Source organism: Orbicella franksi, chromosome 2 (genome assembly GCF_964199315.1).
Source record: "Orbicella franksi chromosome 2, jaOrbFran1.1, whole genome shotgun sequence".
NCBI classification, from domain to species: domain Eukaryota; kingdom Metazoa; phylum Cnidaria; class Anthozoa; order Scleractinia; family Merulinidae; genus Orbicella; species Orbicella franksi.
In genome coordinates this window covers 14,014,470-14,031,635 of record NC_138146.1, presented here as the reverse complement: position 1 = coordinate 14,031,635, position 17,166 = coordinate 14,014,470, and the positions used below count along the sequence as shown (strand labels likewise).

The following is a 17,166-nucleotide window of genomic DNA, read 5'->3' as shown; positions in this document are numbered from 1 at the left end:
GTTCTGGTATTATGGGTTATATTTCTTTGCAGAAGTTTTATTGAAGAAATGATTCCAAGACAGGTTAAATGTCAGGCTGTCAGGTCGTGTATAGTTTGGAAAGCAGTGAGCGTGAAACTTTCCGGAGTCATCCATTAAATGTTCTACTTTTGTTATTCCTTTGAGGAACCATTCTTTAAAAAACACTGGTCTATTCTCAACTCTTATAAGTGAATTATACCATAAGGGTGATGACCGAAAGTGATAAACTGATACAACCTTTTCTTCATAATTGGCTTCTGACCAGATTTCAAGAATTTCTCTGAAAAAAGGATCTGATACTTTGATAATGTTACGACTGTCTTTTATGTCTAGATTTCCAGTTAGTCTTACTTCACCTATATTTTTCAAGTTCTGAGTCAAAAAATCTTTTCCAGCTTCCACAGTTTTCCTTATCTAGATACTTCTACATCCATGTGGCTTTGAGAGATCTATTAAAGGAAGCTATATGAATCATTTTATGTCCCCCTTCTCCGTAATCATCAATTATTACCTTTCCGTTTTTGTTTTGTCGCCTTTGTCATTCCATAAGAAGTTATAAAACAATACATTGATCTCCTTTATTGCTGTGTGATTTGTTTGAAGAGGAGAAAAAATATGCACCAGTTGTGAAGCTATGAGGCTTTTTAAAACAGTAATTTTACCTTAAAGGCCAAGTCTGCGAAGTTTCCAACATCCCAGAATCGATTTAATTTTTCCTATTTTATCTTTGTAATTCAAAGATATAGTTACATCAGGGTCTGTTGACAACCATATCCCTAACGCTCTGACTTTTTTTTTAGGGGGGGGGCTATTTGAAGTCTTTTCCAACATCAAGAAAAAGGAGCAGTCCCGGTATATTGTTTGTTTTTGTATATTTGATGACGCTGTCTATTAAACAAATGTTCTCTCCGATAAATCTGTCTCTAATGAAGCCGGTTTGATCGTCAGAAACAAGTTTTGGCAGGAAAGTTTTGATGCGGCTTGCAATAGCTTTTTTTTGCAATTTTGTAATCGCAATTCTAAAGCATTAAAGGTCGCCAGTTCTTTATTGAATTAAGGTTAGCATCCTTTTTTGGTATGAACTTAATAATGCCCCTCCGTTGTGATACTGAGAGCTTTCCAATTTCGTAGGAATAATTTGAAGAGTTAATCAAAACTTCCACCATGTCATTCCAAAACAGTTTGTATAATTCGCAGGGGAGATCTAGACCATCGGTTCCTGGGGATTTATCTGTCACCATGCTTTTCAGCGCTTCTAAACATTCATTCTCCCTTAATTCTCTCTCACAGAGAGATTGCTTATTGTTATTCAAAGCCTTTTTTTTGAGGAGGAGGAGGAGGATTTAGAGTTTTGAACGACTAGTAGATTTACACTAAAACAATTAGATTATGCACTCTCGATTTCTATCCGTGTTAGTTGACTTAGGCTGCGCCCTGGTCAGCTATTGCACAATAGAAATCTCAAGCTCACAATCTAATTATTAAACCTAAATCATATTTCTTGGCAGTATTAAAGGGTTCCTTAATAAGGAAATGTTTCCTCTGTTCTGCTGGGCATAATTATTAACTGTGCATAGTTATGAAGTAGTGGTCTTAATGAGCTGGTATGGTGGTTGTAACCCCTGGTCTAATGTAATTTCTTCAGTTTTTTCAGCAAAATTGTTCAATAGTTCATAAATGCACAACAACTTGTTTGGGGGTTTCCGGGTCTTTATTGAAATGACCTATGCGCGAATTCCTGAAAAAAAAAATTACAGTCACTGAATACGCTTTGCTGTTACTCGCTCAATAGCTATCGCAATATGCCAATTACTTGCGGCTGTGGCGGTACATATACATCTTATGGTCATGGCTAGCATTTCTGCCTATTGTATTTAATCATGATAAACAAGTCTATCATACACTTTTTTTTCACAGAATTTTTCATACACTAAATACACTAAATACACTAAATACACAACAACTTGTTGGGGATTTCCGGGTCTTAATTGCAACGACCTACATGCGAATTCCCCAAAGACCCCCAAGAAGTTGCTGAAGTTATGAGTGAGGGATAGCCTTGCTCATCATGCTCACAGGAACTAATTTATATTGAAGAGAACAGTCCAAATAGCGATCATACGCGTTAGAGCGCCAATCGCCTTGGAGTTCAATGTTATGTCCAGGTCACCGCAACTTTGGGCAAAAGTTGCTCCTCCTCTACGAAAGGAGTGTCCAGAGAACTTAGTGCAGTCAATACCGCATTTGTTAAAAAAAAATTATATTCGCTGAATATGCTTTCCTGTCACTCGCTCAATAGCTATCGCAATATGCCGGTTGCTTGCGGTCGTCGCGGTACATATACATCTTATGGGCTTGGCTAGCATTTCCGCCTATTTTATTTAATCATGATGAACAAGTCTATCATACACTTTTTTTTTCACAGAATTTTTCCAAAAACAAGGGGGACCCAAGTTAAACAGTTAAACTTCCAAAATATGATCTCCACGAAATATAAAGTCTTGTACACATCTACAGCCCAGTTTCACAACAGCTGAAAATTTTCTCTGTATTCATGATGTATTATGTTAAACAGTGGTTGTGTTTTTATTTCTGTTTCTTCTTCTCTTTATCTGCCCTAAAAGTGTGACCCTAGGTTAAATTACACAGAAGGTCTAAAAATGAGTCTAGCTTTAATGAAAACCGCGATTTTGCAGAACTGCGAACTGTTACAGTAAGTTTTTGTTACAAAAAAAATTAGCACCTGACATTCACAAACACATATATAACCCATTTGTGTCGTAAATCAAGTTTTGTCCAGTCGTCCTTGAATCCAATCCAACTTCCAATACAACATCCAATCCAAACTTTCCTCTGCGAAAAGACTGGGAGCTACTGAAGGATTGCGCGCCAGCATGCTGCGCGCCATGAGTTTGATCGAGTATAAAACGATCGAGTTAAAATCAGAAACGATTTTCCTTCATGAGGTAAGGAGATGTTTAGAATGTCTTTTAGGTAGATTTTATTTTGATGCTAAGAATTTTAACCAAGTAGCAGGTGAACTGATTTTAAAAAACTGTGATAATTCAACAATCTGATCCGATATCGTAACGCGCTTTCAGTTCAAGCAGAAGCATATCACCTATGCTTCTGGTTCAAGTAAGCGAATTTAGATAAGCGGCCCGGATAAGCACCTAACCGGTCGTTTTGCCTTCGAGTTGTTTCGCTGATTGTAGCTGTACACATTTATGCTTGAATTTAACCCTATTTACATTGTTTGAAAGTGAGATGTGTTGTTTCCTTGATCGGTTACGGTAAGCATATCCACTGCATCTTCGAAGGGAATCGAAGGCTTATTGTCCTCTGAACCGATTAACAAGAGAATATCGTAATGAGCTTCTTCTCATTGTATTGTCACTTTCCTTTAAGGGAATCTTGACTGTTTATGTTCCAAAATATATTTCATGGGTCTCTTTAATGGTCTTTGGGTTTTAAGTCAATATCTACTGTGAGCGGTTGGAACATGCGATTTGCTTTGATAACATGGTATCTCCAGGTGGGCACCATGTTCACAGCACATCTACTTTCATGGAGTTTTAAGCTGGGAGGAAGAGGGGCGTAATATTACGTACCAGGGGAAAATTGCATGTAATATTTGACCGGTCTAAAACGAGTTATCACCAAGCTAAAATTTATTTGGCCGGTCATCTTGACCAGCAAGCAAGAGTCATTTATTCCAGTCCTGCTTTCTTTATATTACATGTTACCAGGGCAACAGTAAGACTGTTGAAAACACCCCTAATTCTAGCTAAAAGTGCTGACAACTTTTAAACTAGTTTTGTGATAGGCATTTCTAGGGCATTTTAGCTGTTTGACACACCTTAACATTAACAATTACTTACTTAAGTCTCTTGACTGTAATTTTTATTTTCAATTTTTTTTTTCAAATCTTGAATTTGGATTGGAACTACATGTAGATGTAAGTGACTTAAAAGCTCAAGATATCTAATGCTGCAACCTTTCCTCAGTCACTTTCCATTAGATGTAAAGAAATGATGGAATTAACTGGTATGATGTCAAAAGTAAAGAAACATGAACCAGTACACCCAAGGGAAAAGCCTTGTGGCTGCAAACAACATGGAAAGTGTTTCAACCAAGTAGGACATTTGAAAAGTCATTTAAGAGTCCAAACTCATGAAAAGCCTTATGAATGCAAACAGTGTGGAAAAGCTTTCCACCAAATAGGAAGTCTGAAGAATCATTTAAGAGTCCACACTGGTGAGAAGCCCTATGAATGCAAACAGTGTGGAAAGTGTTTCAGCCAAGGAGGAAATTTGCAGAGACATCAATTAGTTCACACAGGTGAGAAACCTTATGAATGCAAACAGTGTGGAAAGTGCCTCAACCGAGTAGGGAGTTTGAAGGAACATTTAAGAATTCATACTGGCGAAAAGCCTCATGAATGCAAACAGTGTGGCAAGTCCTTTAACCGAGCTGCAACTTTGCGGAGACATCAATTAGTTCACACAGGCGAGAAGCGTTATGAATGCAAACAGTGTGGAAAGTGTTTCAAGGGTGTAGGAAATTTGCAGAAACATAAATTAGTTCACACTGGTGAAAAGCCTTATGAATGCAAACAGTGTGGCAAGTCCTTTAACCAAGCTGGATCTTTGCGGAGACATCAATTAGTTCACACAGGTGAGAAGCCTTATGAATGCAAACAGTGTGGAAAGTGTTTCAAGGATGTAAGAAGTTTGCAGGCACATAAATTAGTTCACACAGATGAGAAGCCTTATGAATGCAAACAGTGTGGCAAGTCCTTTAACCGAGCTGGAAATCTGCGGAGACATCAATTAGTTCACACAGGTGAGAAGTCTTATGAATGCAAACAGTGTGGAAAGTGGTTGAAACGAGCAGACAATTTGAAGAATCATTTAATAGTCCATACTGGTGAAAGACCTTATGACTGCAAACAGTGTGGAAAGTGTTTCAAGCAAGCAGGACATTTGAAGACTCATTTAATAGTTCACACTAGAGAGAAGCCTTATGATTGCAAACAATGTGGGAAATGTTTCAAGCAAGCTGAAAGTTTAAGAAATCATGTAAAAGTGCACTCAAGTGAGAAGCTTTGTGAATGCAAACAGTTTCTGACATGTTTTTGCCAAGAGGGATGTTTAATGACACTTGAAAAAAACTGCACATATGAGATACCTTTCAGTTGCACACAAAGTGAGAAGAATTGTAGCCTCGATATAACCAAAACTGAAAACTTCAGCATTCAACCAGTTGTGAAGGGTTCTAACTGTGATATTAAGAGTACTACATCTACAGCAACATCCAACTTTCAAGAACCTGAACTATGTCATGTGGAATGTTGGATTTGTCAAGAGGAATTATGTAGTCAAGCTCAACTTTTGAAACACTATGACAATCATATGAAATAGAACATTTTAGCTCAATGTTATTTTCTGTAATCACTGTGAAACCCTGTAAATCAACCACAGTTCACTAAAATCTGATTACGGTAATAAAAATTAAAGAGCCTTTTAATTAGGAAATGACTAGCTGAGCTAATTTTTTGACCAAGTGGAAGTGATTGTTGTAAGATTCCAACCTGCATTGTTCAATTTTTCATGCATTTAAAATAGAGAACTCTTAAAAATAATAGGAACCAGTTGTGGTCAAGTTTTCTGATGTTTTGTCTCATCAATAGAGGATATTTTGTTGATGCCTCTCATTTGATGTGTAATTACAGTTTAGAGCAAAACTGCCCACAGATATCCCTGGGTCCTTGGGAACCATACAGCTCTTAGATTTGAATTTAAGGAAAAACCACATCACCAGAAATCTTGCCTTCATTATATGTAATCGTTGAGTCACAAAAACACCCTTTTTAGTAACATTGCATTGCATGGAAGGAGAAATGTAGTAGCGTTCTATCATGAATGCTGTTCTCTGATTGCCGGCTATGCCACTCACTATCTATTCTGTGTTAAATAGTGAGTAGCTTATGGTGAGCGCTTGTTAGGAAACTGGTGGCTTCTTCTTTGCGTTTTTGAATTGTCTCTGAGGAGGATTTATAGTTTTAAACAACTAGTAGATTTACACTAAAGCAATCAGATTATTCACTCTCGATTTCTATCCGTGATAGTTGACTCGGGCTGCACCCTGGTCAGCTATTGTGTAATAGAAATCTCAAGCTCACAATCTAATTGATTAAAATAAATCATATTTCTTGACAGTATTAAAGGAGCTCAGTCACGGCTTGCGCATATTGAAAAGTTTAGCCTCAATTTTTCAAATTCGTTGTTTGCAATTTGAGTTAATCTTCTCCATCCTTAGCCATCCTAGTTCCTTTATGGTTTATTATTATCTCTTTGGTGTTTTTCTATCTTATTAAACTGTCATTTTCAGGTTTTCTGCCATTTAATGGTAATTCCGTATGTGGCCAAAATAACTCAAAATACCGTGACTGTGCCACAGGCGAGTGGTTCTGCAGTAAACTTTGACAATGTTATGACGAAATTTATCATCAATAAGGGGACAGACGCATAATAAACTGACGTCAATTTGTTTTTTACAATAACAACCCCAAAATGTTCAAAAGCTGGGAATAAATGAGGGCAAAAGACGCTGTAAACTTGCGGTAAACAAAGATGAGTGAATTCTTTTCAAAATGACGTGAACATTGCCAATACCTTTTCTCGCTTTTTGATTGGCTACTTAAAAAAGTCCATAAAATCTCATTGGTAAAAAAGACGACAGTTTTGGCAGCTGAAAGTTGAACTTGAAAGCTTGCATAAATTAAAACTTTATCCATCTGTACTCTTATTGTTGATAAAAATGAGCCAATCAGCGCGCAAGAAATTAGACGGTTATTGTAAAAAAAAAAAAAAAACCTTGTTGTCGTAAGTCAAGTTTTGTCCAGTCCCGTCCAGTCGTTCTTGAATCCAATCCGAGTGTTTCTCTGCGAAAAGACTGGGAGCTACTGAAGGATTGCGCGCCATGAGTTTGATCGAGTATACAATGAGACGATTTTCCTTCAGAAGGTAAGAAGATGTTTAGAGTACCTTTCAAGTAGATTTTATTTTGATTCTAACGAAGTAAGAGGTGAACTGGTTTTAAAAAGCTGTGGTAATTCAACAATTTCATCCGATATCGTTGCGCGCTTTCAGTTCGAGTAAGCGAATTTCGAAGATAAGCGGTAACCGGTCGTTTTGCCTTCGAGTTGTTTCGGTGATTAAGCTTATATCTGTACACATTTAAGCTTGAATTTAACCGTATTTACATTGTTTGAAAGTGAAATGTGTTTTCCTTGATCGGTTACAGTCGGCATATCCACTACATCTTTGACGGGAATCGAAGGAGGCTTAATTATTGTCCTCTGAGCCGGTTAACAAGAGAATATCATATTCTCTTTCCATAAAGGGAATCTTGGCTGTTCATGTTCCAAAATATGGGTCTCTTTAATGGTCCTTGGGTTTTAAGTCAACATCTTTTGTGAGCGGTTGGAACATGCGATTTGCTTTGATAACCTGGTATCTCCTACCTGCAGCTAAATACAGGAATTGCACCCTATTAAGGTAATTCCCCCGAAATAAAACTACACATAGACTTTTGCTCAAACTTTGTCCACTGAATATTTATCATATGAGAACTTTAATTACAAAACAAACTAGTGAGACAATCTCAGATAGTGCAGAGCGCAATTGATAGCTCTGATACAGTAGTCCCATAAGTACTCACCCCTGCTCGGTTCACTTCCGGTTTGTGTCTACCTTGGTAGTCTGCTACGGCTTTTCCTCTTTGCAGTGTGTATGTTTCAAGGTTGTATTTTCATTCAAGGTCCAAACATTACGCACAAATTAATTACTACTGGTGCTTTAAGTTGATTTTCGTTCGTTTTAAATTCAACAATACGCTGAAGCAGCAAACGTGACAATTTAGCTCTTCACGCCAACTTTGTAACTTGATACTTTTGTTTTCCTCGCAAAGCCATGTAATATGAAACCCCTGTTTTCTCCAAAACATATGGAAGATGTCCTTGTTTTTTGGAGATAAATGAAAGAAAGTTAAATATCTGATGTAGTGATGAAGAAACGGAACAGAGACGATGTTTTACTAAAAATGCAAATTTTACCGATGAACAAGAACTAATTTAATTATCAGATAGTCACGAAATACCACTTTCTTTTTCTGTTGCCACCTTTGTTGTTAACAATAAAACAATTCAAAATTAACACACAACGATATTGATGGCTGAGAAGCTTTTCAACGAAAAGTATTGAAGATAAACAGCGCTACTTGGCCGATATGAATGAGTCTCCTCAAAGACTGATTAAACTAATTTGAACTTTCATTAGGTGCCACGGCGTCCGCAGCAATATTTGAGCATTTTCCTGGTTTCTTTTGTAACAAATTTACAATTTGCGGAGTATTAAAGCCACTAACTTGAGAACTTTTTGGTCTCTCTTACAGACACAATTAAGGCAAGAAATAAACAAGTCGCTAAGGAGAAGCAATATATTTGAACCCTGACAAGCACACTATTGTAGATTGAAAACAGATGATATTTGTTGAACCGACCTGTTTGTAATTCTAAAAGCTACGCAGCCACAGTAACGTTTCACTTTTGCAAAAAAAAAAAAGGGACAACTGGCGCTACCTGAAAAATAACTGCCGTCCTTGGTCACATGACACGATATATAAAATACTGCGTGTAAAGATAGTGTATAACACTAACAATGCTAGAACGCATGCGTCTTACATGTTGAGCTCTACCATAAGGAAAACCACTCAACATTTGTGCGTGATTCCGTATGCAATGTATCCTTCACCTAATATAGAAGCCACGAACCCTAACTAATCTACGCATGCGTTTAGGGCAAATTAGTTTTGTTCTAAGGAGAATGGTACCACAAGGAGAGCGAGGGGTTACCTGAAACAAATATATAGCTTTGCGATGTTCAAAGTTAAGCGACGGCGATGGAATGTGTTTTACGTAGAGTACACATGTACCTTTCCCACCCTACTCCCACTACTTCCTTGCCTCTAGACTAATTAATTAATTGAAATTAATTAATTAAACAAACATTAAAGTTTACACCTTAGCGCCATAGGGCCATAGTGCCATAGTGCCATAGCGCCATAGCGCCATAGCGCCATAGCGCCTTAGTTCCTTAGCGGCAGGCAACCCCCATAACCATCCCAATAGTGCACTCTGCACTAAAAAGGGGGGTGCCCGTGCTCGTTAAGGAGCAGCAAGGCATTGAAAATGTCCCATTTTAGCGTTATTTAATGCTTATTACAGGAACGCATTCCAAGTTATTGTAAACTCTTTGTGAGCCCAGACTCGTGAAAACACGCCTCAAACTACTGTCAATACTTGTGTCAGACACAAATTAACTTTTTAAGTTTGATTTTGACAGACAGCTGAATCCTTGTTAAAACATTGGAACCAAATTGCTTGCCACGGCTATCAAACTGCAAAATAGAGAAGACTACAGTGCAGCTGCTATTTTCCTTATTTACTTAATTTTCAATAATAGAAATCAGATTATATTTGACCGGGCAGAAACAAGTTATCATCAAGCTATAATTTATATGGCTGGTCATCTTGACCAGCAAGCAAGAGTCATTTTTTCTAGTCCTGCATTCTTTATATTACATGTTACCATGGCAACAGTAAGACCTGTTGAAAACACCCCTAATACTAGCTAAAAGTGATGACAACTCTTAAAGTAGTTTTGTGATAGGCATTTCTAAGGCATTTTAGCTTCTTCACGCACCTTACTTTCTCACAGCGGTTACCGAGCACGTGCGACCTTCAGCACAAAAATGTCTTGAAAAAACGTAAGTTTTGGTGGTCGTCAATCATCTCCACCTCCTTGCCGACTGTATGCAAAATTTACCTGAAAAAGTGAACCCTTGCAGCTAGCTCACTAAATACATTGGCAGTAAATATTCCTTGAAATCTATGAAATAATGAAGATGTTTGTTGGGTTTTTTAACAGCCATTCGCACGCATGAATGACCCCGAGAGCAAGCAAATCTGCACACAGACAAATTATTTCTGCATGTATTTTTCTTGGGGCTACAGACTGAGCAATGCTTAATCCTATAAAACTTGTAACTTGTTACCTTACAAAATTATGAGGTTTATAAGATGTTTAAGTCTTGTTCAGTCCATAACCCCAAGACAAATACGCGCAGAAATAATTTGTTTATGTGTAGATTTGCTTGCTCTCGGGGTCATTCATGCATGTGAATGGCGGTTGAAAAACCCGAGCTGCCCGTCTTCTGTTATAAATTTCAAGGAATATTAAATGCCAATGTATTTAGTGAGCTAGCTGTGCATACTGGAAGTAAAATGACAACTTTTACTAATGGACTGCATGCTGCAAGGGTTTTTTTTTGTAGTACTTTGTATAGTGTGTGTGCAGTCACACAACTATGACGTCAGAGAAATTTTGTGGCCACCATGTTGGAGGAGTGAAAATACAACACATTTGGTAGGCTGTTGTATTCGGAAAGCATAAATTCATGAGCGATGCCTTCGTTTTGCCTCATTGTTGGCTGTTCCAACAACAAAAAGAAGAATCTAGACCTTTGCTTCTGTCGGGTGCCAAAAATTGTCACAAGTCAAGGAGAAGAAGCTGAGATCTTGTCCACCGAAAGTCGACCTCACTCGGTGGTTACCTGCCATTTAGTCAAGCTGACTTGACGGAGACAATTCCAGAGAACGGCTGTGTTTGCAGTATTCACATTCATTAATTAAGGAGAAGCAGCATACTTATGGGATCGATTCAACCCAGACATAGACCGATCCAGAGGATTACAGTTGATCGTGCAGCACTCAGACAGAGGAGTGGCACCATTTCATTTGTGAGTGAGGCTTGGGTTGGCCGTACATCTGACAAATTTTTGACAGAGAACTGTGGATTTTTGAGCAACTTAACCCCTGGGGATCTTGTCCTTGCAGACCGAGGATTTACTGTCCATGAAGAAGTATGGTTTCGCCAAGTTGAACTCAACAACCCTGCATTCACAAAAGGTAAAAATCAGCTGGATCCTCTAGATGTTGAGAAAACTCGTAAAATTGCCAAAGTCCGCCTTCACATGGAATGTGTCATTGGCATCCTCAGACAGAAGTATACAATTCTTCAAAGCACACTACCTACATACTTTCTCACATGCAATCAGGAGAGACAAATTCCTTTGATTGATAGGATCTTGAGGGTGTGCTCTGCCCTGGTTAACCTTTGCCCACCTATCATACCTTTTGATCAAAGAGTACAGTACTCTTGTGGAGGTTTTCTTCCCATTGGCATTAATAATTTTTAATGTGTGATTCCTGAAAATTTCCATACCTCCCCAAGGATGTCTTTTTGGTTTAAACCCTCCCACCCACTCTGGAATTTTCAGTTATGCTTCATACTTTCCCTAAGAATTTTGGCTTTTGAGACCCCGCTCTGCCCTCTGAATTTTTAATGACCATCGTTTGGGTGGGTGTGGATATTTTGTGGAACCACACATATAGAGATACATTGTACTGGTACCTTGTTTCAGATATTTAACATTTTTAAAGTTAAAACAATTTTTCACAGAGAGAGAATAGTCACAGATATTAATATAGTTTCTTTGTAGTTGCTAAAAATGGTAATTTCAACAATACCATTGTACTGGACTGTGATTTGTAGACTTAAGTTGATTCAAATGCTGTTATACTGTTTTGCACAATTGCATTGGGTGGGGAACCCCCATATGAAACAGACAGGGTTATCACACCTAGGATTGCACATTTTAAATGCTTGGTCTTGCTATTTAGGGGGCCAAAAAAGCTTGAGCAACCCAAATTCATCTCCTTCAGGGGTTTGATTCAGAATTTCCAGTGCCTCAGTCTCAGTCTATTTCATATGGCCGTACCCTTCCCTCACTGCAGGCATAACACTGAAAATTGGGAGAGCACCCCTTGCAATAAATTCAAGGTAATATTTTATATTTTTTCATCATTGTTTGCCAACATTCATTTTCATGAAAATTTAAAGCATTAAGCAACTGTCATCGGGACGGACAGGGTTTTGGTAAAACATTTGTCTACCAACAATTTGATGTTGAATTGTTCACTTGCCATCTAGCAAGTTTATGGACTGTTGGCTAACAATGTTGGGACATAAAACCATGACTTCAGGTGGTTAAGATGGTGCTCTCTGACATGTGATTTCTCGATAGTAAAATCACAGTGCAGGAAATCCACATGTAATAGATTTGAGCTACCCACATACATATTTTTTTAATAAAAGGTTTATCTATTGCTTTTATTTTTTAATAAATTTATCACAAAGTTCAGTGAAAAGCATTCTAATTAGTCTTAAAGCAGGCTGAAACACAAGATGTTTTAATCCAAGCTATTCAAGTCCCCTTTGTGATCAAAGTCAAATTTCTCCTTGCAATGCAATTACTAAAACAAGAGAAAAGGTTATGAGAGTTAAGAAAATGATCACATAGCAAAACTGCTTGGATGAAGATTAGTTGGGAGAACTTGTATGTGCATTATGGGTTCTAAAGGGTCAAATCTTGCAGTATCAATACTTAAAGAGCCAGTCTTACCCATGAGGCTTTGCATGCCACTGGGTTTATTGTAACACAAGCACCGGGTGCATTCTAGATGACATTGGCTCTTCAAGAAAACAAATGATGACATTATTTACACACACTATTATGAAACTGACCTCTAGTTTCTATGTTTGAATTTCTGACTTTGTATGAGTAATTGAAATAATGTTTCTTTGTTTTCAAGGTAAACTCCATCACACTGTATTTGGTGAAAGTTAACTTATGTAAGGCATGCATGACTATCCTGCTTACATCCAGTGTTCCTTCAGTTTCTCGAGTGGACAATTGACTCCTGTGTGTGCACACCTTTTAAGCAGACACTTGCATCATGCTTTCAGTTACATGTAATCAACTCATAAGCTGATGGTCTCTCATAAGCTGATGGTCAGTGATGATGGTCAGTGGTATTCAACAATCCTCATAAGGAATCAGCTTCAATCCAAAGAGGAAATAAATTTGCCAACTTATTTAAGCAAAAAGAAAGTATTTGCAGTCTGGTTTTAATTAACGATAATAATGCCTAGTGATCAAGTATAGAATAACACATGCAAGTGAAAATCCATTTAAGACATATTTTTGCGACAAATTCCTATTTTGTTTTTTTTTTGGTAATTTAAAATTACTATGACACTGAGGCTGAGGGATTGACTGTAATTGGTATTACTTAAGCAATCCTAAGCTTAGTCTCTAAGGAAGGGGAATGGCAGGAAATTGCTCCATTTGACCAGACTTTAAACATTTTATCAGGTGCCCATGCATTTTTGGAATGTCATACTGAATCATTTTGGGGTCATCCATGAACACAAGGTCTGTAGCATAAGTTATTGAAAACACACCACAGTCAGATCCATTCAGTTGTTTCTGAACAGAGACAACTGAAAGTTTCCTAAACTCATTACCAAGAAGGTCTCGTGCTTGCTCTTCAATGTCATCGCAAATAGCATCATGGAAAAGGCTATCATATAAGTTAACATGGCCCTTAGTACATCCTATTGAGCTCAGCCAAACCCAATGATTGCCTCCAGTGTGTAATAACTGAACAAACTCTCCACCAACAACATCAAAATTTCTGCAAAGACCAAGGGTTGGCCTTTAAAATCCCTCAATGTTGGGATTAATTTTTTTTTAAACAAAGCTGTGCTTGATGTATTATTGCTCCGTCTAACCATCCATGATCCTTAGTGTAGAAGGTGGTCTCGAGCACGAGGTACGACAAAAGATCACACGCTTCCACAGGAGGAAGGCATACTGAAGTATATTTCTGCAGCAGAAAAAGCAAAGGATCGATGCCGATCACTGTGATCTTCTCTATATACCTCTTCTTAATACTACTTTCCAGTGAATCGGCATGATATGTGGACAAATATAAGTTTGGAATCTGTGATCACTTTGTCCGAAGATGCATATTTTTCCGCCTCACTGGCCGCCATATTGAAAAAGCACTCCTCCAAGATGGCGGCACCTTGTTTTCGAACACTTTTATGACATCACGCGAACAGACACTAAACAGAGATGATTGGTGCCCTGATCATCAAAACTTAGGTTTTGTCTAGACCCTTTTGCACTGAAGGTCGCATGTAATTGATAACTGCTGTAAGTCTCTTGACTGTTATTTTTATTTTTAAATGTTTTTTCAAATCTTGAATTTGGATTAGAAGTACATGTAGATGTAAGTGACTTAAAAGCTCAAGATACGTAATGTTGCAACCTTTTCTCACTTTCCATTAGATGTACAGAAATGATGCAATGATGGAATGAACTGGTATGATGTCAAAAGTAAAGAAACATGAACCAGTACTCCCAAGGGAGAAGCTGTATGGCTGCAAACAGCATGGAAAGTGTGTCAACGAAGTAGGACATTTGAAAAGTCATTTAAGAGTCCAAACTGGTGAAAAGCCTTATGAATGCAAACAGTGTGGAAAAGCTTTCCACCAAATAGGAAGTCTGAAGAATCATTTAAGGGTCCACACTGGTGAGAAGCTCTATGAATGCAAACAGTGTGGAAAGTGTTTCAGTCAAGGAGGAAATTTGCAGAGACATCAATTAGTTCACACAGGTGAGAAACCTTATGAAGGCAAACAGTGTGGAAAGTGCCTCAACCGAGTAGGAAGTTTGAAGGAACATTTAAGAATTCATACTGGCGAAAAGCCTCATGAATGCAAACAGTGTGGCAAGTCCTTTAACCATGCTGGAACTTTGCGGAGACATCAATTGGTTCACACAGGTGAGAAGCCTTATGAATGCAAACAGTGTGGCAAGTCCTTTAACCGCGCTGGAAATCTGCAGAGACATCAATTAGTTCACACAGGTGAAAAGCCTTGTGAATGCAAACAGTGTGGAAAGTGTTTCAACCAAGTAAGAAGTTTGAAGAATCATTTAAGAGTCCACACTGGTGAGAAGCCTTATGAATGCAAACAATGTGGAAAGTGTTTTAGACAAGCAGCACATTTGAATAATCATGGGAGAGTTCACACTAGTGAAAAACCTTATGAATGCAAACAGTGTGGAAAAGGTTTTAAACAAGCAGTACAGTTGAAGGATCATGTAAGAGTCCACACAGGTGAAAAGCCTTATGATTGTAAACAATGTGGGAAGTGTTTCAAGCAAGCTGGAAGTTTAAGGAACCATGTAAAAGTGCACTCAAGTGAGAAGCCTTATGAATGCAAACAGTTTCTGAAGATTTTTTGCCAAACATCCAACTTTCAAGAACCTGAGCTATGTCATGTGGAATGTTGGATTTGTCAAGAGGAATTATGTAGTCAAGCCCAACTTTTGGAACACTATGATAATCATATGAAATAGAACATTTTAGCTCAATGTTATTTTCTTTAAGCAATGTGAAAACCTGTTAATCGACCACGTCCAGTTGAGTAAAATGCTAATGAAATTTACAGGGGCTTTTAATCAGGAACTGATCAGCTGAGGTAATCTTTGACCAAGTGGGGGTGATTGTCGCAAGATTCTAACCTGCATTGTACGATTTGTCCTGCTTTTAGATAGAGAACTCTTAAAAAATAATGTACCAGCTATGTCCAAGTTTGGTTATGTTTTGTTTTATCAATAGTTGATGTTTTGTTGATGCCTCTCCTTTGGCATCTGTGATCACATTACATTTCAAGGCAAGAATGCCCACTGGTTAATCCCAGAGTCCCTTAGAGACATACAGCATTACTGGATAAAATAACCATGTCACCACAGGTTTGGCCTTTCTCATGTACTTGTTAAGTTAGGAAAGCACTCTTTTCAGTAACAAAGCATTGAATTTGTAATCACAAGAGCCTTTTGTAGCTTTACATGAAGAATGTTCTTGACAGCATTAACTTGCCATAAGCAGACACCAATAGGAAATTGTCTACTGAAGAGAAGTGTATGCCAAATTGAAGTTTAAACAACTGTTAGTATTTGGATGAGGCTCGGACAAAATCGAAGAGTCTAACAAAAGGTGTTCAAATACATGTATAAACAAGAAAACAAAAATCTATCACAGGCAAGATTAGTCGCGATATTTGTCTGTAGATACCAGAGGCTTTTGTATTACCTTATTAAGAATACTGCATGAATCGGTTCTGATTTTGTTATGTTGTAGTTTGCTATAACTATAATGAATAACCTACATGACTGTATAAAACTGACAGTCAAAAGACTGGTGGTGTTTGATTTAACCACAATTTTTTTAGGAATATAGTTCTCACTTAAAAATACCAGTTGATTATAGTAGTAGTCATTGTGTTGATAAAATGTCTTGTGTTGGAAGGTTGATATCACAGTGTAATTATATAACACTATGATATAAACCTACCTAATTAGATATTCTAGTTGATAAGCTGTTTCCACAGAACATAACTTTACTTATTAAAAGGAATTAAACATTACTGAGCCTTCCAATAACATGTGGACTCTTAAATTCAAAGTTCAACCGACAAATGCGTTTTTCGGTACCATCAATCAAATGTTCCTCCCAGCTTCCTACTACTGCCGAGCGCACGATAATCAAATCAAATCGTTGAGCACAGTTCAGACAACATAGTCGGAAACTGGGAGGAGCCACTGAACATTTGATTGACAGTAGCAAAAAACGCATTTGTCGGTTGAGCTTTGAATTTCAGAGTCCGCACATCATTGAAAGGCGCAGTAAATGTTCATTTATTAGTAAAGGGGAATCTTTACTTGTGTCATTGTCTACATTTTGCCTCTTTGGATACGATATTGCATAGAGCAGGCATCATGCTAGATACATACATGCAAGACTTTATTCAGGGGTTAAAAACTAACAAAATACAAATAGACACCGTGAAAGGGAGTTTAAGGAGGTGTACCCTGTGTAAAAAAACTCTCTAAAACAAAAGATGTAATAATACATAACGCTAAGGTTCCATAACAAATAATTTACAAATACAATTTAATTATTCCTAAAAATTTAGAAATTTTGGATTATAAAATATGTAAAAACGATTTTAGCGCTTTCTTAAAAAGATTTATGTTGCCGACCTCTACAACATTTGCAAGCAGATCATTTCACTCGCGGAGGATTCATACGAAGAAAGAATATTT

General features: G+C 37.6%; 1 protein-coding gene across 1 annotated transcript; it reads left to right on the top strand.

The window, feature by feature from the left end:
• The first annotated feature begins 2,025 nt into the window (after nucleotides 1–2,025).
• On the top strand, nucleotides 2,026–16,250 carry LOC145478147 (uncharacterized). The gene is made up of 3 exons (XM_081456071.1): nucleotides 2,026–2,987; nucleotides 4,029–5,088; nucleotides 14,468–16,250. Exons 1-3 carry the CDS (start codon nucleotides 2,916–2,918, stop codon nucleotides 15,415–15,417), a joined length of 2,082 nt encoding a protein of 693 aa, XP_081312197.1. The 5' UTR covers nucleotides 2,026–2,915; the 3' UTR covers nucleotides 15,418–16,250.
• Nucleotides 16,251–17,166: the final 916 nt, after the last annotated feature.

What these genes read in the sequence shown, in the direction of transcription:
- LOC145478147 (XM_081456071.1), top strand. Translation starts at nt 2,916, where the DNA reads ATGCTGCGCGCCATGAGTTTGATCGAGTATAAAACGATCGAGTTAAAA. An exon ending in AAACGATTTTCCTTCATGAG is followed by an intron (nt 2,988 to 4,028) that starts GTAAGGAGATGT and finishes ACCTTTCCTCAG; the next exon opens with TCACTTTCCATTAGATGTAA. An exon ending in ATGTTTCAAGCAAGCTGAAA is followed by an intron (nt 5,089 to 14,467) that starts GTTTAAGAAATC and finishes GTGTCAACGAAG; the next exon opens with TAGGACATTTGAAAAGTCAT.